Raw genomic sequence first — 25,094 nt, forward strand, 5'->3', positions numbered from 1 at the left:
TTCATTTCAATAATATTTTTTTGGTCAAAATATGTGCGGTTTTCGATGTTTTTACATTTTCATATTGTCTAAGACTATTTAAACAATATAAAAGTGTAAACGCATCGAAAATTGTGGATATTTGATAGTTGAAATCCGGATTTGAACAAGAATTGAATATGGGAAATGGGCGTTAAATTGTTGAATCAGCTTCGTTTATTTCAATACAACAGCTGGCTCGTGTCACCGCCAAGACACCCTTCCATCAGTTCAGAGGGCCGTGCTCATGGAGTGGATACCAAATGGTTTTACGATGCGATGCGTAATTCCACCTACTGTAGATCAGAAAATTCTGTGGGTGTTCTACATTACAAGAGTCCCTTCAAGCCTAGGAGCAAACCACCGACTTTTGGTTGGTCGATACTTAGCTGGGACCAATTTTAATTTATATGAAGAATCGGTCGATAACTCGGTGTAGTGTGCGCACTTTCGTACGTCATACCTATTCATAATGATTGACTGCCCGACTAAACTATCGGCCAACAAAAAAGGGTCTGCGCCTAGGCTAACTTTGACACGATTGCAGTTTCTTTAGTTTGGAGCGAAGCTCGTCCCTACAGTTCCAGGTTCAGAAAACCAGAAGGCTTGTACGGAGGCTTCCGAGATCCGGATGTTTTATTATAGATGGCTCGAATTGCTTGTATTTGTACCTGAGTATTTCTCAAAATAAATGTAGGTAAGTATATCTTTGAAAAAAAAGTGTGCTTTGTAACAGTCCAAAAGTTTTATTTAAAAAAAAACACAATTTTGAAGGATGAATATTAATCTTTAAGATAACGAAGAATTATAGCTATAATCCTACTTATTACCAAATATTTAGATATTTTAAAAATAGTCCTTTTTTACCTTCCATACAAAAACCTGTTAGTCATCCACCTTTTTCATGTGTTTTTGTTTCTTAAAATGCTATACGTAGGTAACTAAAATTGTACTTTGTATTATCGTTCTACTGTAATCGCAGTTTCTGTATCAAATTGATTTTCTACGGTGTGTCATAACGAATTGGCAATTTAAAGCAAGAAAAAACAAAATGAGTCGCTCTCATTTACTATTTATTTCTACTTTCCCATGATTTCTGAACGATTCCGTAATTTTTTTACACGGACAACACTAGCTACACGCTGAATGGCTGTTGGTCTGACGTCTCCGCCATTACATCTATCGCGAAAATCAGTGAAAACGTGTGTGTTCCACAAAGGGATTACTTTTTCGAGACAGGAAGTAAATTCAGCAATTTTTCATAGAACGGTAAGTCTTCATTAACCCATTTTTTGTAATACGTATGGTACGAACATTTATTAAGCTTTTATATTTGCTGTTAACAGCTTTTATAACAAAAAAACACTTTATTTAACCTCATTTTGTCTAATATTTCGTAACGTTTTTTACGAATTTCGTTACGTAACGAAAAAGTACAACATAATGCTGAGTGCATACTGACTAAGCATAGTAATATTCACTACTTAATTTATTTAAAAAAATATAGTGCGTCAATAACAAAAGGATTGGATATAATATCTGCTTTACAGAAGTGCCACCAGCAAAAAATAATCATATAATTTAGATTATGTTTTTATGTGACTTAACAGCTTTTTACCCCTGATATTAGATACTTACATAAAATATGCTTAAAAAAAGGAGGAAGTTCTCAATAGAACTTCCTCATTTTTGAAGTCGGTTAACAAGCCTCGTGACTGTTTCAATTCGCTTGAGAATATAATTATACCGATTATTACAAATACTTAACTCTTGCTAATGACACTTCTGTAGAGATGGCAAATACTTGTTGGTGATTATTTAAAACTGCACAACTGCATTACTTCTTTTGTTTTTTTTAGGAATGCCGCCAAAAACCAATGCCGAAAGGCAAAAAGCTTACAGAGAACGACTTAAAAAGGATAAACCAAGTAAATATGAGGAAATCCGTGTCAAACATTTGGAAAAAGTTAAAGAAAATATCAAAACGAAAAAAGCAATTCTTACAGAAGAAGAAAAACAAGAGCTACGTGCAAAGTGGAGACAAGCCAATGCTAAAAGAGCAGAAGAAAGAAAGAAAAAGGCCTACTCTACGACAAAACAAAACAAAACATTAGAAGTAAGAAAAAATGCAAAAGATAATACAACAATCCTAAAGGAGAGACTACAAAAGCTTACTGAAGAAAATACTCAATTAAAACGACGAAATAAGAATTTAAGACAGGCCTGTAATCGGTGGAAAAAGCGAGTGGAAATACTGCAAAAACGACTACCCCAACAAAGTAGACCTGATGATGATGCTATTGAAGTGACGTCACGTGACATTTCAACTCAATATAATACTGTATTTTACTGTAATTATTCGATTATGAAAAAAAATAAAAAATAACGGTCCTAATTAATTTTTATCTGTCTGACGGACTAAATAGAATTTCGATTTCATTACCCAGTCATCATACCTATTATCAGATAATTATCACTGCGGAACAAAAAAAAATAAAAAATCTGCGCCATCTATTTTGTTAATTAATGGTTTTTTGTTTGGATTGACTCTGTTTCTTGAGATAAACGAGACGCACAAAGAGAGCACTAATGACATCTGTGATTTTCAACTGAAACTGTGATAATGTTTAATGCTAGTAAAAGCGACTACAGTAAGCCTCAGACTCAAACCACAACTCCGTGCATGATGCCAAAATTCGTACGGTAGTTCCTTTTGTACATGGTAGATGGCGTTAGTAGTCAACAGGTCCGGAAAAACTATTTTTGTATTGCACTGTAATATCTAAAACATGCAATAAAATACAGCAATGTTTCCATCATAATTTGAACATACTTTGTCGGTTACTCAATCGTCTGTTACGGTAATTAACAGCTACCTTGTACGAACGCTAACACCTAACATAATAAATCGATCAAAGTCGCATTTGGCAGATGCGTCAACAATAAATATGATCATCAACAATGCGTGTGCCAAAGGTCGCCTCCGATAGACGATGGTAATCGAAATCCTATCGATCAATCGGATCGGGAGGTGCGCGGGCGCGGCGCGGCGAGTTATTCCCAGCGCGGGGGGCGGGCGGCGGCGCGGGGCGCGGGGCGCGGCCGGCGCTCAGTGTGCGGGCGCGCGTCGCCGCCGCCATGGGCAACCAACACTCCGCCTCGCACGCCACCCTCAAGCCCCGCAAGAACGTCCACTGGAAGTCCGCAGGTAACCCTCGCTCCACCAGCCGCGCCGAGCGCGCGCCGCAAGCACGCCCGGCCCCCGTCCTCCGAGCTATTTTTAAAAACACTGCGCGCTCCACGATTCCTAAAGCGTGGCACAACAAAACAAATCGTAAGACCAGTCGCGTTCATGTAACGATAATTACGCGTCTAATTTTGTAAGGAGTTTTATGCCAAATGACTCCCATCCAGACGCCGAGGGGCACAACGGTGCTACTAAACGATGACCGTATGTTATTCCAGGTCGGCCCGCGGTGCCGGGGAAGCCCGACATCATCCCGATCTTGTCGGACGACGAGCCGAACGCGATCACGCTGCGATGGGCCCCGCCGGTGCACGACGGCGGCGCGCCGCTGCACGGCTACCAGGTGGAGTGCAACCGCCTGGGCTCGCACGACTGGATCCGCACCTCGCCGCCCGTCGTGCTGCGGCCCGAGCTGGTGCTGTCGGGCCTGGAGCCGCCGCACCGCTACCAGTTCCGCGTGGCCGCGCTCAACGCCGTCGGCCGCTCCGACTACAGCGAGCTCTCCGACGTGCTGACCGTCAGCTTCGAGCGCGGCGTGCAGGAGGCGCCGGTCTTCCTGCAGCACCTCGAGGACGTGACCGTCCTTGAAAATGATAAAACCGAATTCCGCGTCACTTTCTCCGGGACGCCGACGCCCACTATCGCCTGGTTCAAGGACGACTACGAAATCTTCAGCAGCCGGCGGACTGCGATCACCACAACCGACTCGTCCAGTGTGCTCGTGTTCCATCAGACGTTGTCGAGCGACGAGGGCGAGGTCAAGTGCACGGCGACCAACCGCGCCGGCCACGCCGTCACCAAGGCGCGCCTGTCGCTGGTGGCGGCGCCCAAGCTGCGCTACCCGCGCCAGTACGAGGACGGCGTCCTCTACGAGATAAACGAAACGGTGTTCCTCAAGACGACGATAGTCGGCAAGCCGACGCCGACGGTCGAATGGCGGCACGACGGCCAGATAATCACTGGGAACGAACGCGTCGAAATTTCGAACACGCCCAAGTTTTCGATGCTTAAAATCCACTCAGCTCGCAGGAGCGACCGAGGGGAGTACCAAATACACGCCAGAAACAACATCGGGGAGGACACGGCCGCCTTCCTGGTGACCATAACGGCGCCGCCCGACCCGCCGCGGAGGGTGTCCGTCACCAGGCAGGTCGACAAGTCCGTGACGCTGGACTGGGAGCCGCCGGAGGACGACGGCGGCTGTCGCATCGGCAACTACGTGGTGGAGTACTACCGCAACGGCTGGAACGTGTGGCTCAAGGCCACCACGAGCCGCAAGACGAGCGTGACGCTCTTCGACCTCATCGAGGGCAGCGAGTACCGCTTCCGCGTGAAGGCGGAGAGCCCGTACGGCATGAGCGCGCCGAGCGCCGAGTCCGCGCCGGTGCGCATTCCCGGCCGCTCGGTGGACATGGAGTTCCTGGAGGTGGAGTCCAGGATCATCAGCGACGTGCTGAAGAAGGAGGACGGCGTGGAGGCGAAGGTGTCGCCGATGCCGCGCCGCAAGCGCCTGGCCGCCGAGCCGCCGCCGCAGCGCGCCGCGCGCGCCTCCTCCGCGGAGCCGACCAGAGACACCCAAAAAGACGAATTCATGCTCGTTCTGTACCCTGACAACAATACGACTGATAAAGCTGGTAAGCATCTTCTAAATTTTTTGGAAAATGAAGCCTGTACTAAACTACTGTCGGTTTACCTACTTCCTGTATGAACTTGTCCCGTAAATGGCTCTCAAATGATGACGAATTGTTTGAGGTTAACATGAATGAAAAATCTCAAATTCTCAATCAATAAGTCTTCTTTGGAGTGATTAATTTGTAAAGAAATTCATCCCGAAAGTGTCGTGTGACTAATGGCAATACTTAAGTGATGATCCCGAATACTAAGCGAATGTCGTTTTGCAACCTGATAAACCTATTTTATTCAATGCACATGTTTGAGCTCAGCGAATGTTTATTATTGTTTACTAAAACACTTCGCACAAAATTGGAAATGCCTAAGAATCTACGTCACAGGACATTGAACAGAACGTTTCACAGACAGCTACGCGTTTGGAATTTGTCAAATCTTTGGGTTCGGTTGTCATTTATTTCCGGCTATAATTATATACGGAAGACTGAAAATATCCATAAGATAGGGCCAGATAGTAACGGCGTGAAGACGGCGCATTCTGGCCTATAAATACACGCACGTGCGCTCGCGCAGCGTGCTCTAACCTCGATAGCGCTTCTGCGAAATCACCACTATATCGCCTTTAGCGAATTAACCCAATACAAACATTTTCACAATAAACTGAAAAATGTTCACCCAGCTAACTGCGTCTTTCAGCGAGTTCAATGAACTTGGCAACTAAATCGTCGGACGTCGGCTGGTGTGTTATGCCAAAGGTCACGGGTTCGACTCCCGGAACACATGCAAACAAATATAACAGAGGCTGCCTGCCTGGCGCTTCACCGCATATTGTGATGCCAGTAAAAATACATTAAAGACTACTTTTCGAGCTAATGAAGTGTACAAAACTGACATGACTATTTCAATTCTTATAAAATGTACCGTACGGGTTTCTATTGTTACGTATGAATCTGCGAAATATTCTATTGCACGAGTACCCAAGCTGTTCCTTATAGCATTTTCCATGCCTGTGATAAATGACACCGTAAATCACGAAGTAACGGTAAAGATATAATTTTCCAGAAAAGCGAAAGTCGTTCCAACTGGAGCTGGAGGACGCGCTGTCGCCGCCGCCGCTGTCGCTCAGCGCGCCCGAGCTCAGCGCGCGCTGCGTGCTGCCCTTCCGCGCGCTGCGCGCCGCCGTCAGCTCCACCGAGCTGCTGCACGAGCGCGCCATGGCCCGCTTCTACCGCGCCGTGGCGCTGCAGGAGCAGCAGCGGCACGACACACGCGCGCACACCGACATTCCGCACAACACTAGCCCCGAGCGGCCGGCCCGGCCGCCGGAAACCTTCAAACCGCCCGAAATCGTCATCAAACGGGACTCCGTGGACAGCACGGGCAGGGCGGTGGTCGAGCAGGCGTCGCACGACTCCGAGGCGTCGGACGGCAAGTGGCAGCACATGTCGTTCGACGAGGACTACACGGCCAGCACCGTCTCCACGGACGGCGACTACTCCGACGAGGAGGACGGCAGCCTGGACGGCGACGAGCGCCGCCGCAGCCCGGACGACGAGGACACCTACCACCCGCGCGACAAGCTGGCGCGGCCCTCGCCCGTCAAGGAGGCCGAGGAGGAGCTCGAGGAGGAGGAGTCGGAGAGAGAGGTTCTCAAGCCGCTGCCTCTTCCCGACCCTAATTTCGTCCCGAAACCCATTCTGAAACGAAGGGAATCGGGATCCACCGACTCGAACACGACCATAAAACTTGATAATGGCATAGCTAAACACGAGGAAGTGGAAAAACCTGAAATAAAAGAAAAACCCAAAAAGGAAGAAAAAATGACGATATTCAAAAAGATCACCAAAATGCCCGTGCAAAAGAGCTTTCCTTTCCCGAAGATACTTAATAAAAGCAAAGAAGCCGACAAACCGCCGGAACCGCCCGTTCAAAACAATTCTCAGGTCGCTCCCAAAAAAGTAGAAAACGTCAAAGACAAAGTGAGCGAGGAGGGAAGAACTGTAATAGATTACTACACAAATATCGTCAAAGAGTACGGTAGTCATAAAAAAGCCGCCACTCCTCTGTATTTGAACACGGAGGATCTAAAAAGTGTGGCTGAGAAGCAGCAGCACGACTCGAAAGATAAAACGCCTAACGAGAAGAAACCCCTCAAAACTAAGAAGGCGGCTGCGGCCAAGACGACGGACAACCAGCTAGCGGTTCCGAACAAAGTCAACTCTAAGCAAAAAGCCAACTCCAAACCTGCCAAAGTAAAGACACAACAGAGCGCCGAAAAAGCCAAGACCCGATCCGTGAACAGGGTGAAGCCACAGAATAGCATCGAAAAACCGAAGCCCGACAAAGGAAAAGCGATCGCCAACAGTTCGCCGCCGCAGGAAGCTGCGACCAAGAAGGGCACCCAGCAGATCGTGCTGAAGAAGACCGAGCGCGCGACCGTCGTGATCCCCATCGACTACCAGGAGCTGGAGCAGCAGGCGGCCGTGGCCGTGCGCTCGGCCGTGGACTACGCGCTCGACTTGTGCCTGCTGCTGCTCGCCTTCTGGGTGTACTTCTTCAAGGACGAGCGCCTCGCCATCCCCTTCCTCGTGCTCATCATCTACCGCCAGCTCCAGGAGACGCTGCTGTTCGACGCGCCCGCCCTCGTCGCGCGCTACACCCCCAGCTGGCTCAAGAAGAAAACTTCTTGACCTTTCCAAAAGACATGTTGTGTTAATCTGATCGTATCGTGAACTTGTATGTTGTGTGATCATGTGATTTACTTATTTAATTAAAATGTTACGTTTAATGTATTACAAATTTCGTTCTAATAAACGTGAAGCTGTCTAAAACTAGTTGGCGATGCCGTCTCGCCGATGAGTCGTTTGAATTTTTGGAAATTTATTTTTTTACAAAATTAACATGTTCGATTACCGATCCACTCTCTCCGTGTTCCCGGCGTGCGCCCGGTTCATCTCCCAGTTCCGGGTGCCGCTGTCGGACTGCACGGGCGGGGCGCGCGCGCGGCGCGTGGTGGACCCGCGGGCGTGCGCGCGCCGCGACACCGGGCTCGTGCTGGGCGTGTACTTCAACGAGAACGTGCGCGCCGGCGAGCCCGCCGTGCTCACGGCCGCCGCGCAGGCCTACGACCGCCGCGCCGGCGGCAAGCTGTGGCGCCAGCTCAAGCTCGCGCCCGCGCCGCGCCTGGGCGAGTGCCGCGTGTTCTACGACGTCGACCCGCACTTCGGCTACGTCGCCGTCGCCGGGCTCGGCACCGAGTGCCTGCGGTACAACTCCGTCGAGAAGCTGGACGAGAGCAAGGAGGCCATCCGCGTCGCGGCCGGCGTCGGCGCCAGGGCGCTCGCGAAGTTCGAGCCGTCCTCCATTCACGTGGAGTCGTTCGGGAACGCGGAGGCGGCGGCCGAGGGCGCCGCGCTGGCCGTGTGGCGGTTCGAGGAGTACAGGTCCCAGGAGCGCGGCCGCATCGTCCCGAAGTCGCTGCTGCACCTCTACGAGGACTGCGACGTCGACGGCTGGAACACCGGCAAGATGAAGGCGGAGTCCCAGAACCTGGCCCGGTTCCTGCAGGAGATGCCCGCCAACCGCCTGAACCCGACCGAGTTCGCCAAGATAGCGGTGGACCTGCTGTGCGAGATCGACGTCAACGTGGAGGTGCGGACGCAGGGCTGGGCGGCGGCGCACGGGATGGGCGGCTTCGTGGCCGTGGGCAAGTCGTCGGTGCAGCCGCCGCTGTACGTGGAGATCAGCTACTACGGCGCGGGCGAGCGCGCGCGGCCCGTGGTGCTGATCGGCAAGGGCGTGACGTTCGACAGCGGCAGCCTGGACCTGAAGCCGGCGCGCGAGCTGCGCCACATGCGCGGCGACATGGCGGGCGCGGCGTGCGTGCTGGCGGTGACGCGCGCGGCGGCGCGGCTGCGGCTGCCCGTCAACGTGCGCGGCATCCTGCCGCTGTGCGAGGTCATGCCCAACGGCGGCAGCCCCAAGTTCGGCGACGTGGCGCGCACCGCCGGCGGCCGCTCCGTGCACATCCGCCTGCCGTCGCGCGAGGGCCGCCTGCTGGTGGCCGACAGCCTGCTGCACGCGCGCGGCTACTGGCCGCGCATGATCGTCGACATCGGCACCATGTCGCGGGAGCTGCTGCACACGCTGGGCGGCGCCGCGTGCGGCTGCTACTCCAACTCGGAGGAGCTGTTCCGCTACCTGGAGGCGGCCAGCGGGTACACGGGCGACCGCGTGTGGCGCATGCCGCTGTGGGGCTTCTACGAGGAGCGCGTGCGGAACTGCGAGACGGCGGACGTGGCCAACGCGGCGCGCCACCGGTACGGCGACTCGCCCAACTGCGCCGCCTTCCTGCGCCAGTTCGTGTGCGACAGCCAGTGGCTGCACCTCGACACCTACAACGTGGCCTACTCCAAGGGGCTGGACTTCCCCTACCTGCAGCGCGGCATGACGGGCCGCCCCACCCGCACCGTCATCGAGCTCATGTACCAGCTCCTCGCCGATTCGAAGCTGTGACCGTTCACTAACATGTGCCGTCATTTTGTCCTATCTATTCGCGTTGTTGTAAGAGACAAATTTTCGAAGTTTTTATTTTTGACGTTAATAACGAATAAACCTTGTAACATAGAATCTGTTTTTATTTCGATTTCCAGATACAATTTTGTAAAAACACTCCGAACCAGTTGGAAAAGTGTATCTATCAAAGAGATACTAAAGAAATTTAATTGAGATAAACTGTAACAGAAACAATTCAAACATTGATTTATTCGTTACATAATTATTAATTCCGTTTAGTTTGATCGTCAAACTGGCGCTTTACAAATGTTTCGTTGTGTAATCGCACACACGCGGCGAAGCGCTGCACGGCCGCGTCACAGCAGAGCGTCTCCCCGCGGTGGCAGCGGTAGCAGGCGGCCACGGCGCGGCGCTGCGCCTCGCAGGCCCGCCCCGCGGGGCCCCCGGGGGCTTCGGGGGCCTCGCAGGCCAGCCCACCGGGGGCCTCGGGGGCCACTACCTTCGCCATCCCGGCCACCGCGGACGCGCACGCCGCCAGCTCCCTGTAATGCTCCCTCAACTTCAAGCGAACTTCGTCGACAAAAACCGCATTATCCTCCTCTCCATGTAAACCCTGAAGTACGTCTTCAGGTAAATCATCCTTCTTATTGCAGACTTCATCCTCACACTCGCACATCAAAATAATTTCGATATTGAATATCCTAAACAGGCATGACTCGGGTGATGCGACTGAAATCGCGGTGGCAATGAAACGCGAACTCGATTATATGTGGTTTATTAAGATAAAGACTATGCCATAATTAATATGTAGAACTAGAAACACAATGGCACTAATTTTTTATTAATAAAATTTTAAAATATATTAAAACAAAAACGTCACAATGATACTTAAATATAAAATAGGAATTTTGTGATTTAACTTAATTACTTTCAAATTAGAATACTTATAATTAATAAATGCACGTAAATTACAAATTAAACTTAACTTTACAACTGAAGACTAAAACATTTTTGGTTAAAGAAATTATACAAATGGCAAATTAGAATACGTAACATGGCACGCATCACTTACGTCTAATTGATTAGATACACATAGCACTACGTGGGCGTCGGACGCTCATAAACTCAGTCAACATTTCAATTTGGATATGTCACCAACCAATTGTAAAAATAACATTAATTTTTATCAGATCCAAAAGCGAACATTAAAACAATGGGGTCTCTCAAATTTGGGCTGTAATGTCGTAATTAAAATTTGTAAATGCATTATTGAAATGCGTGGGAGGAATTTAGGCTTACATTTAAAATCCAATAAATATGACGTACAGCTATATCGACATTAGTATTAATTACATTGAGATATTATTTCAAATTAGCCCAGACGAGTACAAGGGGTCCGGTTTCGATTCCCGTGGATCATAAATGAGATGTAATTGTTTTCCTCCAATTACCAGGGCGGTGCCAGCGGTGTAACAGTCCAACCAAGCCCGGCCGAACAAAAGGCTAGTTCCGACACTGCTTATCCCAGTGTAATTAATCTAATGTGACCATAAATGTGGATTATATTAAATACAACATCAATACATCAAAGAGTTAGGATGAGACGCTACAGAGTACGGACACGGGCAGTAACAACCCGTGCGAACTAACTCGAGATCCCTCCGAATCGGATAGAAACCAGCGCTTCGAATCCTGCATGAAGCCAAATCTTTACAGTTCCCCGGAAGCAGTAGTGCGTCAATTGACAACCTTCCATATTCGTATTCATGACATCGAGACGAGAATTTTGGCAAATGCTTCAGGTGTGCGGTGGGTGACGACTGGTCACCGCCTCACTACAATATGGCGGCCTGCTTTGTTCTATATTGAATACTAGCTTTCCGCCCGCGGCTTCGCCCGCGTGGAATTTTGTCTGTCACAGAAAAACTTTATCGCGCGCGTCCCTGTTTCAAAAACCGGGATAAAAACTATCCTATGTTCTTTCCCGGGACTCAAACTATCTCTATGCCAAATTTCATCAAAATCGGTTGCGAGGTTTAAGCGGGAAAGCGTAACAGACAGACAGACAGACAGACAGAGTTACTTTCGCATTTATAATATTAGTTGGGATAAACAGTAACAAAATAAGTTATAAAATTATTGAATATAATAACGAAATTCCATTGTTTAAACTTATAAATTATACTTTGTGTATTACACTGAGAAGTTACCCGTTATAAATACAATGAAAAATATATAGACCGAAAACAGTCAAGATTTTACCTAATACAAGAGTCCCTCGCGGGCCATTACATACCTGCGTCATTTATTGTTACAAAATTCGAAAAAATTTTGAAGTAATTTGATATTTAGTTCATGTATTAGGATGAAAAATTAAACGATCTTGCCAATTTGAAAGATTTGTCTAACAAATATTTCGAATCGCTGGACGTTGTTATCTACATACAAGACTTCAATATCAGGACAAACTTACGTCTAATAGTGCTCGAGAGCAGAATAGGGGTGCCTTGGCTTGATAGGCCCAGCTTCATCATTCCCAACAAGGGAACGATGCAAAAAGTGTAAAAGATATATAAAAACGACAATGATAATGAGATTCATAAAGAAATCGGATAAAATCGATCGATTTTGAAATCATATCAAAACGAGGAATGTAACGTAAAATAGAAGTTGATTTTAATTTGAGTCAGTGTTGTCAATCATTGTTGGATGTTATGGATATCCGTAACCGTAACCGAAACTATCAGATATCCGAAATAAAAAAATATCCGTAACCGTAACCGGAACCGATTCAAAAGTTTTGGATAGTTTCTGGTAAAGGCGGAGTCTAAATCTTAATATTTTCAATATTTGTTACTTGTCTGGCATCCCCTGGCACCATTCTGATATCAACACAGGTACCGTCATAGCACATAGAGTGTCGAGCAGCACGTTCCATTTTAATTTAACCCCTTTAAAATTCTAATATCCGTAACCGAAATTATCCGAAACTTTCGGATAATCCGAAATGATTTACTATCCGTAACCGTAACCGGTACATTATTTTAATATCCGCAGCCGTATCCATAACCGAAACTTCATATCCATAACATCCCTGTTGTCAATACTGTCTCGCATCGAAGCCAACTCGCCCGTTGGGATCACGCCGACGCGGCTACAGCTCGGCTCGCAGCTTGCGAGCGGGCAGTACCGGCGAGTCCTCGGTGTCGCTGATGTAGCCATCCTGCCCGGTGTAGTGCGTCGGGTGCACCAGCAGCGGCGCCGCCGATAGCGCCACCAGGTCCCGCCGCGGGAAATGAGCCTTCCACGTCGCGCTGGAACACACACGTGGTGTCAAACGGAACGTAAGGGAGTGAGTGAGAAGGAATGTATGAGTGAATCAGTTAAGTCTTGATCACACGTACCAAGCAAACGGGCGAGACAGTGCTCTCGGCCGAGTACTCAGTGTGTATGAACATTACGCCGAGTGCTCGCCCGTTTACTCGGTACGTGTGATCAAGGCTTAAGAAAATCGTGATTTTGGAAGAAGACAGAACAGAATTACGACGGAACGAGGACATTCCCTTTCTTGTGTTATCCCGAAAAAATCAAATAAAGCTGGAGAAATATTACCGCTTTTCAATTCTTACACACATGTTCGTAGAAGCAGAGTTAGACAAAATCTATGCATATAAAAGAACTCACTCATTGCGAAACAACAAGTGCTATTAGTCTCATATTTTGCACGAGGGTTCGTTTTAGAACATAGGTGCTCACTAAGACGGGATTTTGCAAAACTAGTCACTAAAAGTTCATAAAGGGTTATTTATAAACTTTAACCCCTTAGGGCCTAAGGGGTTAAAACGGGATCCACGCGTACGAAGTCGCGAGCGGCTGCTAGTATTTGTAAAGGACATTGTCAGAAACCGCCTAAAAAACCGCCCAAAAACATTAACCCATCATAATTATTTTCTATTTTTTTTAATACATTAAGCACCCTTTCATTCTAATGGACACTTAAGCATTGAAAAATTAAATAAATAAGTCTTTTAACGTTTATTCTATAATACTATTACAACTTCCGGACGTTTTGGTGCGTGGCATGGTCTAAAACCTATCAAGTTCCATAATTTTTGCCGATAAAATCTGTACGAGGCATTACCGTACTTTATTGCTGGGAGTCCATGTATAGTGATGTTCCTGCGGCCATCATAGACAATAAAATATCGATTTTGAAAATAAAATAAATCGATTAAACTGCTTTGAAGACTAGATTTGCGTTAAAAGCTAAAAAGATATTGACAGTTTGACACTATTACAAGAAGATATCTAAAGTGTCCAACTGGTCGAAGGTCGTAAATAAAATAAAAATAATTAGGACCATAAACTGATATTCATGGTATCATAACTGTAAAAGTGTCAGAATCCGATGTTGAATCCAATGCCAGTTGAAGTGTGAGAAACATATATTAAAAGTGGAATGCCGAGTTGTATTTCTAAAACTTGTTCTATTATTTTATACTATTTGGCTGCGACTCGGCGTGACGACAATACAAAACATTTTTCGCGAATCGGTGTTCATACATTCACACAATACATTAGACGCCATGTTGTCATAAACGACATATTATAAAATCGCTGTGATTTAATATTCTTAATCATTAATTTTATGGCAAGTGTCCATCAGGAATCGTTGTTCTTACACACAGAATCGTATTATTTCGCTTTCGGGTAGTAATATGTCAAAATTGTTGGTTCTTTAGGCGAACAATGTATGGAGAACGAACATTGTCCTTTGTATAGTTGTAACTTAATTTTCAAAATTGAGCGATAAAATATGTCACCCCTCCCGTGCCGCTCCCGATACCTCAGGCACGGACTTAGTTAAGCGAAACCTATAGGATCTGTCTTTAAGTTAATAAATAAACGTAATTGAGTCTTTTTTATCATAAAACCAAAAACTATACAATTCCTCAAACACCAGATTAACCCTTAATTTCTATATTGAGATTTTGCGCTTGAGCGTGTTTATTTTCTACCTAAACCTTATTTTATAAACTTAAGCACGCTCAAGCTAAAATGCTCAATTCAGAAACTGGGGGTGATTGGGAGATCATTCAATTCAGAAAAGTCGTTGCGTTAAACTCGATCAAGAACAACAAAATGACACTCGTTCGAACCACTAAAAACCAGTGAAGTACCCAAAATTGCCAAAAAGATCGCAACACGTTTTTGATACAATTGGAATAAGGTTATTATTTATTTATTAGGTATGTTATCGATCGATTGGGAGCGGCCTGCGTCCAGCGCTTCCCTGCTACCTTTACGATGTCGTCTATATCGTTCGATCGATCAACGTGGAAAGCATTAGGGGAGGCCTATGTTCAGCAGTGGACGTCATATGGCTGAAATGATGATGATGATGTTGATGATGATGATGAGGTATGTTATGTTGTCAACTTAGCCACTTTGGGTGTAACGAACTATTTGCCGCTGAGGCTACAAGACGAGCCACTCACTTGGGGTGCTGGTCGAACATGATGGGCAGGAACTCGTCCACGGGCAGCACGCGCGCCAGCGGCTGCGCGGCCAGCAGCTTGGCGGCGCCGCGCCGGCTGAGCAGGGAGCCCGCGAGGCTACCAGACGAGCCACTCACTTGGGGTGCTGGTCGAACATGATGGGCAGGAACTCGTCCACGGGCAGCACGCGCGCCAGCGGCTGCGCGGCCAGCAGCTTGGCGGCGCCGCGCCGGCTGAGCAGGGAGCCCGCGAGGCTACCAGACGAGCCACTCACTTGGGGTGCTGGTCGAACATGATGGGCAGGAACTCGTCCACGGGCAGCACGCGCGCCAGCGGCTGCGCGGCCAGCAGCTTGGCGGCGCCGCGCCGGCTGAGCAGGGAGCCCGCGAGGCTACCAGACGAGCCACTCACTTGGGGTGCTGGTCGAACATGATGGGCAGGAACTCGTCCACGGGCAGCACGCGCGCCAGCGGCTGCGCGGCCAGCAGCTTGGCGGCGCCGCGCCGGCTGAGCAGGGAGCCCGCGAGGCTACCAGACGAGCCACTCACTTGGGGTGCTGGTCGAACATGATGGGCAGGAACTCGTCCACGGGCAGCACGCGCGCCAGCGGCTGCGCGGCCAGCAGCTTGGCGGCGCCGCGCCGGCTGAGCAGGGAGCCCGCGAGGCTACCAGACGAGCCACTCACTTGGGGTGCTGGTCGAACATGATGGGCAGGAACTCGTCCACGGGCAGCACGCGCGCCAGCGGCTGCGCGGCCAGCAGCTTGGCGGCGCCGCGCCGGCTGAGCAGGGAGCCCGCGAGGCTACCAGACGAGCCACTCACTTGGGGTGCTGGTCGAACATGATGGGCAGGAACTCGTCCACGGGCAGCACGCGCGCCAGCGGCTGCGCGGCCAGCAGCTTGGCGGCGCCGCGCCGGCTGAGCAGGGAGCCCGCGAGGCTACCAGACGAGCCACTCACTTGGGGTGCTGGTCGAACATGATGGGCAGGAACTCGTCCACGGGCAGCACGCGCGCCAGCGGCTGCGCGGCCAGCAGCTTGGCGGCGCCGCGCCGGCTGAGCAGGGAGCCCGCGAGGCTACCAGACGAGCCACTCACTTGGGGTGCTGGTCGAACATGATGGGCAGGAACTCGTCCACGGGCAGCACGCGCGCCAGCGGCTGCGCGGCCAGCAGCTTGGCGGCGCCGCGCCGGCTGAGCAGGGAGCCCGCGAGGCTACCAGACGAGCCACTCACTTGGGGTGCTGGTCGAACATGATGGGCAGGAACTCGTCCACGGGCAGCACGCGCGCCAGCGGCTGCGCGGCCAGCAGCTTGGCGGCGCCGCGCCGGCTGAGCAGGGAGCCCGCGAGGCTACCAGACGAGCCACTCACTTGGGGTGCTGGTCGAACATGATGGGCAGGAACTCGTCCACGGGCAGCACGCGCGCCAGCGGCTGCGCGGCCAGCAGCTTGGCGGCGCCGCGCCGGCTGAGCAGGGAGCCCGCGAGGCTACCAGACGAGCCACTCACTTGGGGTGCTGGTCGAACATGATGGGCAGGAACTCGTCCACGGGCAGCACGCGCGCCAGCGGCTGCGCGGCCAGCAGCTTGGCGGCGCCGCGCCGGCTGAGCAGGGAGCCCGCGAGGCTACCAGACGAGCCACTCACTTGGGGTGCTGGTCGAACATGATGGGCAGGAACTCGTCCACGGGCAGCACGCGCGCCAGCGGCTGCGCGGCCAGCAGCTTGGCGGCGCCGCGCCGGCTGAGCAGGTAGCCCAGCGTCCAGTACGAGTAGCGCGGACGCGTCGTGTGCTGCGTCACGTACGACTCCTCGCCGTTCTGCAGGATCTTGCGCCCGATGTAACTGGAATATTATTTCAATAATAAATCCTCTGGTCACCCAAAGGGCGATGGACCGGGCTATGCTCGGAGTTTCCCTGCGTGATCGAATCAGAAATGAGGAGATCCGCAGGAGAACCAAAGTAACCGACATAGCTCGCAGAATTGCTAAAATCAAGTGGCAGTGGGCGGGGCACATAGCTCGTAGAGACGATGGCCGTTGGGGCAGGAAAGTTCTCGAGTGGCGACCACGGGCTGGAAGACGTAGCGTGAGCAGGCCTCCTACTAGGTGGACCGACGATCTGGTGAAGGTCGCGGGAAGAGCCTGGATGCGGGTAGCGCAGGACCGTTCATTGTGGAAAACCTTGGGGGAGGCCTTTGTCCAGCAGTGGACGTCATTAGGCTGAAAAGAAAGAAAGAAAGAAATCCTCTGGAATTCCGAGCGGGAGCACCGACGATTTGGTGAAGATCGCGGGAAAAACCTGGATGCGGACTGCGCAGGACCGGTCGTTGTGGAAAGCCTTGGTTAGGCCTTTGTCCAACAGTGGACGTCATTTGGCTGAAACGAACGAACGAATAAATCCTCACAGGACAAACTTGACCTTCACTAGTTGAGTTTTTATTGGTGGTCAAGCTGTAGATCCTGGCTACACAGGGGTTGCAGCGGTGGGGACGAGAGGTGGAAATAGTCCCCTGAAACCCTCATGGTAAGCTAAAATATGCTTGTGTTATGAGTGGGTTCACCACAATGGCCACACGGTAGCGGGGATCGAACCCGCGTTCCTCGGATCACGAGACCAGTCTCGAGACGATCGATGAACGACGAACGTTGGGCTATCGTCGCGTCGTCGATGTCCAATAAATAAACTTCAGGGTGAATTTTAAAGTACATTGTATAAATTGGTTTGCAAATTCGGTGCCGATGCCAAGACAATACTAAGTTGTGTTTTATCGCCTATTAGTGACTGAGTTTCTTGCGCTACTCCTCATTGGCCTATCTATCATCCCGAAGCAGTGGAAGGGATAAAGTAATACTGGGCTTGACTGAAATGAGTAATAAAAAGCGCTCTTTAAAAGCCTATTTGCAGAAAATAAATTACTTTTATACGCCATCTTGGGTACTATACTCAACCTTCACTGCTTAGGTATCATTCGAGGTCAAACTGTAGATCCTGACTGTAAGAGTTGCAGTGGTGAGATTTGGAAATTAGGTGACACTAGTCCATTTAGTTTTCCTTTCCCGATAAATGGTTGTTTCCAACACAAAATAGTTCTTCATTTCGAACCATTAGTTCCTAGGATAAGGCGTTCCACCACTAAGCTATAGAACTTAAAGCCAACTTACACCAGATCCCAATCAACCGTCTTTAGCTCCTCCATGAGCAGCGCGAACCGCTGACGAAAGTGCGCGACGAAGTGGATGTCGTCCTCGAGCACCAGCACCACCTCCAGCTGCTCCGACACCACCTGCCCATCAAGAAAGAAAGATACATTTATTACAATGGACATCACACAAATACAGGCAATTACATAGACATGACAGTGGCACATAATAATGGAAGAAGAAAAAATAAAAACAAGAGTAAACTGAGCAGTGCCACCCATCCACCAACAAGATGCCCACTGCAACGGGACCCCACTCAGCATATGCCGTGGCCCACGGTGACGAAGGCCACGGCGCTGGTTTTCAGTGTGCCCCATGCCGAGTGAGGGTCACGGACCATTGGTAAAATAAATAAAATACTAAGCTGCATAAAATTGTCTAGATAAACATACATAAATAGTAATATTAGTGCACAGATAAATACAAAAGGCGGGAAATCGGTAAGGAGCATCACAGCTGTAACTAGCCGAGAAATAAATTATTACGCGGTCTTAGGCCCAGAACAGACGGTGAAACGCAACTGCAACTTTCTGATGATTCTTATGAATGAAACTGAAATTGAAAGTTTCAAACTGGTCGCGTCATGTGTGGTCTCTCAACGGACGCTATGGCAGAAACTTAGATGCAACTCAAAAGCTGCTAGTTATAGCAGTTGCAGTTGCCTTTCACCGTCTGTTCAGGGCCTTATTCGACCGCTCGCAGGGCCATCTTTAAACTACTGAAGGCCCTGGGCATTTAAAAACCAAAAGGACCTTTTCCTCTAACGAGTTTGCCCCCTTGATGGTGGGGCCCTGTGCACTTGCCTAAAGTGCCCAGTGGGAAAGAGGGGCCTGACCGCTTGGGCTTTGATGGGTGAAGAAATGTGCTAAAGAAAACAGATGTGAACAGTTCAGACTCTATTGACCTTGGTATTCGATTGACTGACTTCCTCTGAAGAGGCGACGGAGACTATTTTTCAGTGCTGGAAATATGTATGTCCAAAATTGACTGTTTTATACTAAAGGACAGGCTCAACTTAGAGCTGTTTTGTTAATATTATGAAAATACGAAGACTTCTGAAAGAATAAGCCGATGTTTACTTGATAAGGAATAGCTTTCTAAGGCATATCTTATAATCTGTTAAACCGTCCTTGTTGCCAAATAATTTGTCGCTCAAGTCTTTACAAGAGCACTACTAATCACCTCAGCCTATGCGAACGCGATAGACAGTAAAAAAAACAGAACTTGAACCGTTACATTCGAACTTTGCACGTTAAATAAAGGAATATGTTAAGTACCTGGTTCCAAATCATGTAGTGGCTCAAAAAGCACCCGATCTCACCCGCCTTCATGGGCCTGAAACAAAAACATTTAAAAAAAATTATACAAATTAAAAACAAATCTCATACCTACCACACTACATTCCAGTCATCATCATCAATAACAATATACCTATTATTACTGGACGTGAAGTATCCCAAAAAGCCTAAACTTATAATCTATGCTGCGACGTATATCACGCATGCGCGTGCAATATCGATCGGTCGTTGCCGTGGCCGCCATTTTACAGCGCTTGACCTCGCGTAGACCTCAGCGGCTAAATTAATTTAGCATCTGGCAGCGATATGCGTGCCTGGCCAGCTATCTTATTCCCTTTTTATTTGTCTATTAAGTACCGTTTTTATTTTCGAATTCATCTGCTTAGATTGTACTACAAAAAGAGCTTAATTATATACCTTTACGCACTTTATTGTAGAGACAACAACATGTCAAGTCACGTTCTAATACGTGCGATTATGCAACATAATGCAACAAAAATTTTAAGCAGTACCTATTCTAAATGGTTATAATTTCTTCCAAATTAATGCAATACGTCGTAAATTCGTCGGTGTTTACCTGGAAAAGCTTTTTTATAAGGATAAGATTGTATAATCACCGTTTGTGGTAGGGATCTTCGTAGCCCGGCATGAGCTTGATCTTGTGCTTGCGCAGGTCATTCATGTCCAGGGTTCTGAAACAACGATACAACTTCTTCAAATAACTATAACTAGCTGACCCGGCGAACTTTGTTCCGCCTTAATGGCAATAAATAAGCAGACTTTTTTTTTAATTTCGAACGGGATAAAAAGTATCCTATGTCCATCTCCTGGCTCTAAACTACCTCCCTGACAATTTTCAGCTAAATCGGTTCAGCCGTTCTTGAGTTATAAGCGAAGTAACTAACACGACTTTCTTTTATATATATAGATGTGCTGTTATTTATTCTCGCTAAGCTCAGGATTGCGTGTTTTTATTTCATTCAGCTTTTGCCCATACAGGGGTGCCACAAGAGTGAAGACAAATGCTTCTAACTTAATTTATAAAATTGTAAACTTGTGGAAATAAAAGCTTTTTATTATTATTTATTTATTTATTTCATTCAGCATTAGTCTTCGCTGTGCTGCATTTAAAAATTTGACTTCGCTTGCATTTTAGGACTAATCTTGCACTGTCGCGCTTAAAAACTCAGCCAGTTCGCATTAAGAGTGACGTCAGCAAAACAAAAAACGACGCTGATTTCCTTGGTCGTCCATACCTTCCATCGACAGCCTTGATCAGCGTGACGTCCATTCCGAGCTCCTTGAAGCTGAGCTCCATGAGGCGGCGTCGCTCGGGACGGCGCTCCAGGTTGATCATGAATATTTCGCAGCAGCCGAGCCGGGCCGGCGGCGGGCGGCGCACGAAGCCGGCCAGCAGAGGATCCAGCGGCAGCGGCGAGTGGCGCCCTAGGGCCAGCAGCTTCACGTTGACCGTCAGCTCGCGCTCGTCGTCGGCGTCGTCGGTGTCCGACGCCGGCACCGGCACTAACCCGTACTCGTGGTCGTTGCAGATGTGCATGGCGATGCCTGGAGTTTCACAAGTTGAGTTTGAAAAGATTGTTATAGTCCCAGACCCAGCTAGTCTTATGGTGCGTCCACACTGGGCGAATATGCTCACGCGGCAAACTCGACATCTTGCTTACTCAAGAGCAGGGTGAGCAGGATGTCGAGTTTGCCGCGCGAGCATATTCGCCCAGTGTGGACGCACCATAAGACTAGTGAAAATTTTGACTACGTTATAATTGTTAAAGAATTAAAGTGACTGGCCTAAATATCTTGACTAATACTAGAATGCAACTGGATTGATTTCCAATAAATGATACGCTATAGTTGAGCGACTGATTATATGGGACCCCAACCACAAGAAAACAGAAAGAAATTCTAGAATCTACAGATTCAGGAATGAGAAACATTTTTGATGAAAAATGGCTCCATCAACTCTATACTATAACTCTTAGTTTGAGAATAACAAGTTACAAGTTTTCCAAAGAATTTTCAATCTCACTGTGGTTGTTGGCGTTCACCGCGAACGCGATGATGTCATCAAGCGGACCGTCGTAGCGGGCGGGGCGGTAGGAGAGCGCGTCGGACACCTGCTTCTCCAGGTGCACCAGCAGCGCCGAGTGCACCATCGGCACGGCGAAGCACCCCTGCGTGGCCCGCTCCAAGATCGGCGTGTAGTCCTCCGTGCGCTTATAGTAGAAATCATCCGACATACCGCACCTATAATCATGACACAGAACTATTATTATCGAATAGTTACCAAGAAACAAGCATGCAAGACAAAAACGCAAACAAAATCCAAAGCGAGCCAAGCTTGATCACAGGCATGCCCTATAGTCTGTTTCTTTGCCAGGGGCATAACTGGTATGATGATAAACGCTTTAAACGTTTTTTATTTATTATTATAAACACTGCTGCACCAGGCCATGAATACGTATTTTTACAAATAATTCGCACAAATAGAGATCATGTTCTGGGCTAGACAGTCTCCCACTCATTGTAAATTCTATTAGAAAGCCTTGTGGAGTGTTGCAAATTATAATTTGGTATTAAAATCTATGCTAACATTGTGTGCTTGTTACATTTTCACGACGTATCTGTGTTTACCGAGCTGTGGACAAAGCTAATCCTTTATTTATACCATACATTGTATAACTACTGCAAATGAGGATGTGACGCGGCTATGGATGTCTCTAGATGTTAAAAATGCACCGGCCAGTGCGTCTGCCGCCCACAGCACGCGGCTGCGCTGACAAACGATCGATACGGCCTTTATCACGTATCGCCGATAGAATATATTTATCACTATCATTTAAAATGATACCCCATTTCTGAAATTAATTACTTTGGATTTGCAGCTTCATCTTATTTAACATCCAAGACAACAAGATTCAAACTTACATTCAGACAAGGGTATTATTATGTGGAAATGCAAACACCAATTTGATCCCTTATGATATGAAAAGAACAGTGAATGTGTTTCAATGAAAAATTGTGTTTTCGTTACCAGTTTATAAATCATCCCCAAAACATGATTTGTATTATTTAACATGTTTACTAGTGTTAATTAAAAGAACAGCCTGAAAGCTTCACAAATGCAAATAATAAAAGCTTGGAACATCCAGACTCGAAACATGCTCATAAATATATGAGTCTAACCAAAAGTTTGAGTAGCTGCCGTCTGAGATGAGCATAGGAGCTACAATGGTGAGGTCTTTTTTCACCAGAATTTTAAGCGTATCCTTGTTGGTAAGAAACACGTCGGCATCAAGCATCTGCGGGAAAGTCACAGATTTCAGGCAGGCCAATAAATACATTACAATAGTCTTTTTTGTTTTCATTTATCAGTTACCAAAAAATCTATGAAAGATTTTGATGTTATGTACAAATTCAATTATTACTGATTGATTTCTTACTAATGTCGATTCGAAATAAAAATATTTTTACAATTTCTATAGTATTGGTGAACTTACAAATATGTAATCCGCCCATATCTTCCGCATGTAGTCCAGTGCTTCTTCTCTTAGGTCTATAACGTGCGCAAAGCGTTGTTCACTCCAGTGAGTGGACCGCACCTCATCAGGAAACAATTTTCCTGAGGTGGAGCTGTTCATAGATAGATGTACGCCATTGTATTCTAGACCATACTGCTCGACCCATTTGTCAAGAATCTTATCGCTATCATCCTCATTGTGATCACTGCTTATCCTGTGGAGAGAAAAACATGCAGTGAGATGTTCCAAGGGTATTGTAGTGTTATTGGACTGAGCAATTTGTAGTAAATGCTTCCTGTTGTGTTCAGGTGCATAATATGTCACTGGCCATTATGTCCAGAGACTGAATTACAAAAATTCTACATAAAGGTACATAGCCCTGAATCTAGTTTACAAAGTTTTTCTAACTGGATGTAGTTACATATGGCACTCCTGTCCCGTTTACAATATGACGGATCAGTTAGATGGTGAGTTGCAATCATTACAATCATTATGATGGCTATCTGTAAAATTTTATACCTAGGAATTACTAACAGAAAAAGGACATTGTAAATGACTACAAAGGTATACAAATATACAATGCCATTTTCAGGTCCCAGTCATGACTAGGCGAAAATATGATTTACGATCGTCAGGAGCATGCGTCGACGAACTTTATTAGGGCCGCGAGAATTAGGTCATAAAGTATTGATCGCCGGACCCTAGACAAAGGCAGGCTATAGATTTAAACTTAAGTACTATGTAGGTACGTACCAGATGTAGATGCGGTCCTTGGGGTAATCCAAATTATACAAACAACTTAGGAAATAAGGTAGAGTGTGGGCTTTGTTCCGCACAAGAATTGAAATGCCCACAGTCGGCCATTTCAAGATAGTTTCGGATGCGGCAACATAGGAACTAACTAAAGAGATTACCAGAACAGAATGAAGGCTAAGATAACAAAACATTGCGCGTAAAGAATATTAATCACTGTGGGTCCTAAATAATCAAGCACTGGGTCTGGTTCGGGTTCCGGCGGCCCCTCACCATTATAAAAATCTTTATCAATACGGGTGAACATGCAGATGCAGAAACTTGCACGACTGCCGACCCGACTGACAGGAGTGACAGGCAGGCAAATCAAAGAAGAACGGTCACGCCCCATACAAAAAAAACCCAGACCCGACAGAAACGAGACATGCCTCAGTTNCTTTAATTGACACGCTCCAGGATGTGATTGCCAGGCATTCCAACACAGTAACTTTCACCAGAAGAAATAGGCCATTGAAGCCTTGGATCACAATGAGCCTCGTCAAATGCTTCCAAAAGAGAAACCGAATGCAATTACTTGTTAGGAAAAATCCTCACGATGCTGATCTAAAATACTCATTTATTAATTACCGTAACATATGTAACCAAATAGCTAAAAATCTAAAATCTGACTACTACAAACAAAAGCTCAAACATAATTACAAAAACAATAAAAAAACATGGGAAACTGTCAAAGAAATCTGCCATATAAGAAACGTTAGATCAGAAGCCGATGCATTGTTGAAATTGTTGCCTACACCAGAAAAGTCACTCGACTTAGTCAACAGTTACTTTACATCTATAGGAAAGGAACTTGCTGCTGATATCTTAGCCAGCAGGGGTACTGATGAGTCACAATTACTAAAAACTCTCCCAAGCACTAGAAACTTAAATTCCTTTTGTATGTACCCAACAGACTTCATGGAGATCGATAAAATTATTCTAAACCTCAAAAACAGAGTATAGTAATATCCCTACTGAGCACAATAAGTAAAGTTATTGAAAAAGTAGTCAACTCTCGACTGACAAATTTCCTAGAGAGCAAACAACTTCTAGCTGTCAATCAATATGGATGGATTTAGATCTGGTCGAAATACAGAAGATGCCGTTACAAACCTCTCGAAGATTATAACTAGCTCACTTGATGGAGGCGAAAGATGTCTGGCTATCTTTCTAGACCTGAAAAAGGCATTTGACACTGTATCTATTCCACTACTCCTGCACAAAATGGAAGACCTGGGAATAAGAGGCATCACTCTGAAAAGGTTTAGAAGCTATCTCTCAAACAGAAGTCAAATAGTAAAAGTTGCGGATTCTGCCAGTTCCAGTCTGCCCGTTACCTACGGTGTACCGCAAGGCAGCA

At 47.4% G+C, this 25,094-nt stretch overlaps 3 protein-coding genes and 1 long non-coding RNA gene across 4 annotated transcripts; 3 read left to right on the forward strand and 1 right to left on the reverse strand.

The window, feature by feature from the left end:
- Positions 1 to 1,182: 1,182 nt before the first annotated feature.
- Positions 1,183 to 2,060, forward strand: LOC114359342 (uncharacterized). The gene is made up of 2 exons (XR_003656425.1): positions 1,183 to 1,287; positions 1,878 to 2,060. It is a non-coding gene; the product is annotated as an uncharacterized LOC114359342 (long non-coding RNA).
- Positions 2,061 to 3,104: 1,044 nt separating this feature from the next.
- On the forward strand, positions 3,105 to 7,588 carry MnM (myomesin and myosin binding protein). Its single transcript, XM_028313674.1, has 3 exons — positions 3,105 to 3,226; positions 3,484 to 4,899; positions 5,957 to 7,588. The coding sequence occupies exons 1-3, from the start codon at positions 3,157 to 3,159 to the stop codon at positions 7,582 to 7,584; spliced, it is 3,114 nt and encodes a 1,037-aa protein (XP_028169475.1). The 5' UTR covers positions 3,105 to 3,156; the 3' UTR covers positions 7,585 to 7,588.
- Positions 7,589 to 7,708: 120 nt separating this feature from the next.
- Positions 7,709 to 9,503, forward strand: LOC114359334 (cytosol aminopeptidase). The gene has a single exon (XM_083287611.1). The coding sequence runs from the start codon at positions 7,796 to 7,798 to the stop codon at positions 9,407 to 9,409; it is 1,614 nt and encodes a 537-aa protein (XP_083143737.1). The 5' UTR covers positions 7,709 to 7,795; the 3' UTR covers positions 9,410 to 9,503.
- A 2,108-nt stretch (positions 9,504 to 11,611) lies between these two features.
- Positions 11,612 to 24,090, reverse strand: Cap-d3 (chromosome associated protein D3). The gene is made up of 10 exons (XM_028313668.1): positions 23,696 to 24,090; positions 22,922 to 23,156; positions 22,608 to 22,723; positions 21,451 to 21,668; positions 20,663 to 20,972; positions 20,024 to 20,098; positions 19,386 to 19,443; positions 18,070 to 18,191; positions 16,552 to 16,749; positions 11,612 to 12,723 (listed from the first exon to the last, which is right to left on the reverse strand). The coding sequence occupies exons 1-10, from the start codon at positions 23,887 to 23,889 to the stop codon at positions 12,564 to 12,566; spliced, it is 1,686 nt and encodes a 561-aa protein (XP_028169469.1). The 5' UTR covers positions 23,890 to 24,090; the 3' UTR covers positions 11,612 to 12,563.
- Between the last annotated feature and the right edge of the window lie 1,004 nt (positions 24,091 to 25,094).

This window comes from Ostrinia furnacalis, unplaced genomic scaffold (genome assembly GCF_004193835.3).
Source record: "Ostrinia furnacalis isolate ACB-3 unplaced genomic scaffold, ASM419383v2 OfSCF4318, whole genome shotgun sequence".
Classification (NCBI taxonomy): domain Eukaryota; kingdom Metazoa; phylum Arthropoda; class Insecta; order Lepidoptera; family Crambidae; genus Ostrinia; species Ostrinia furnacalis.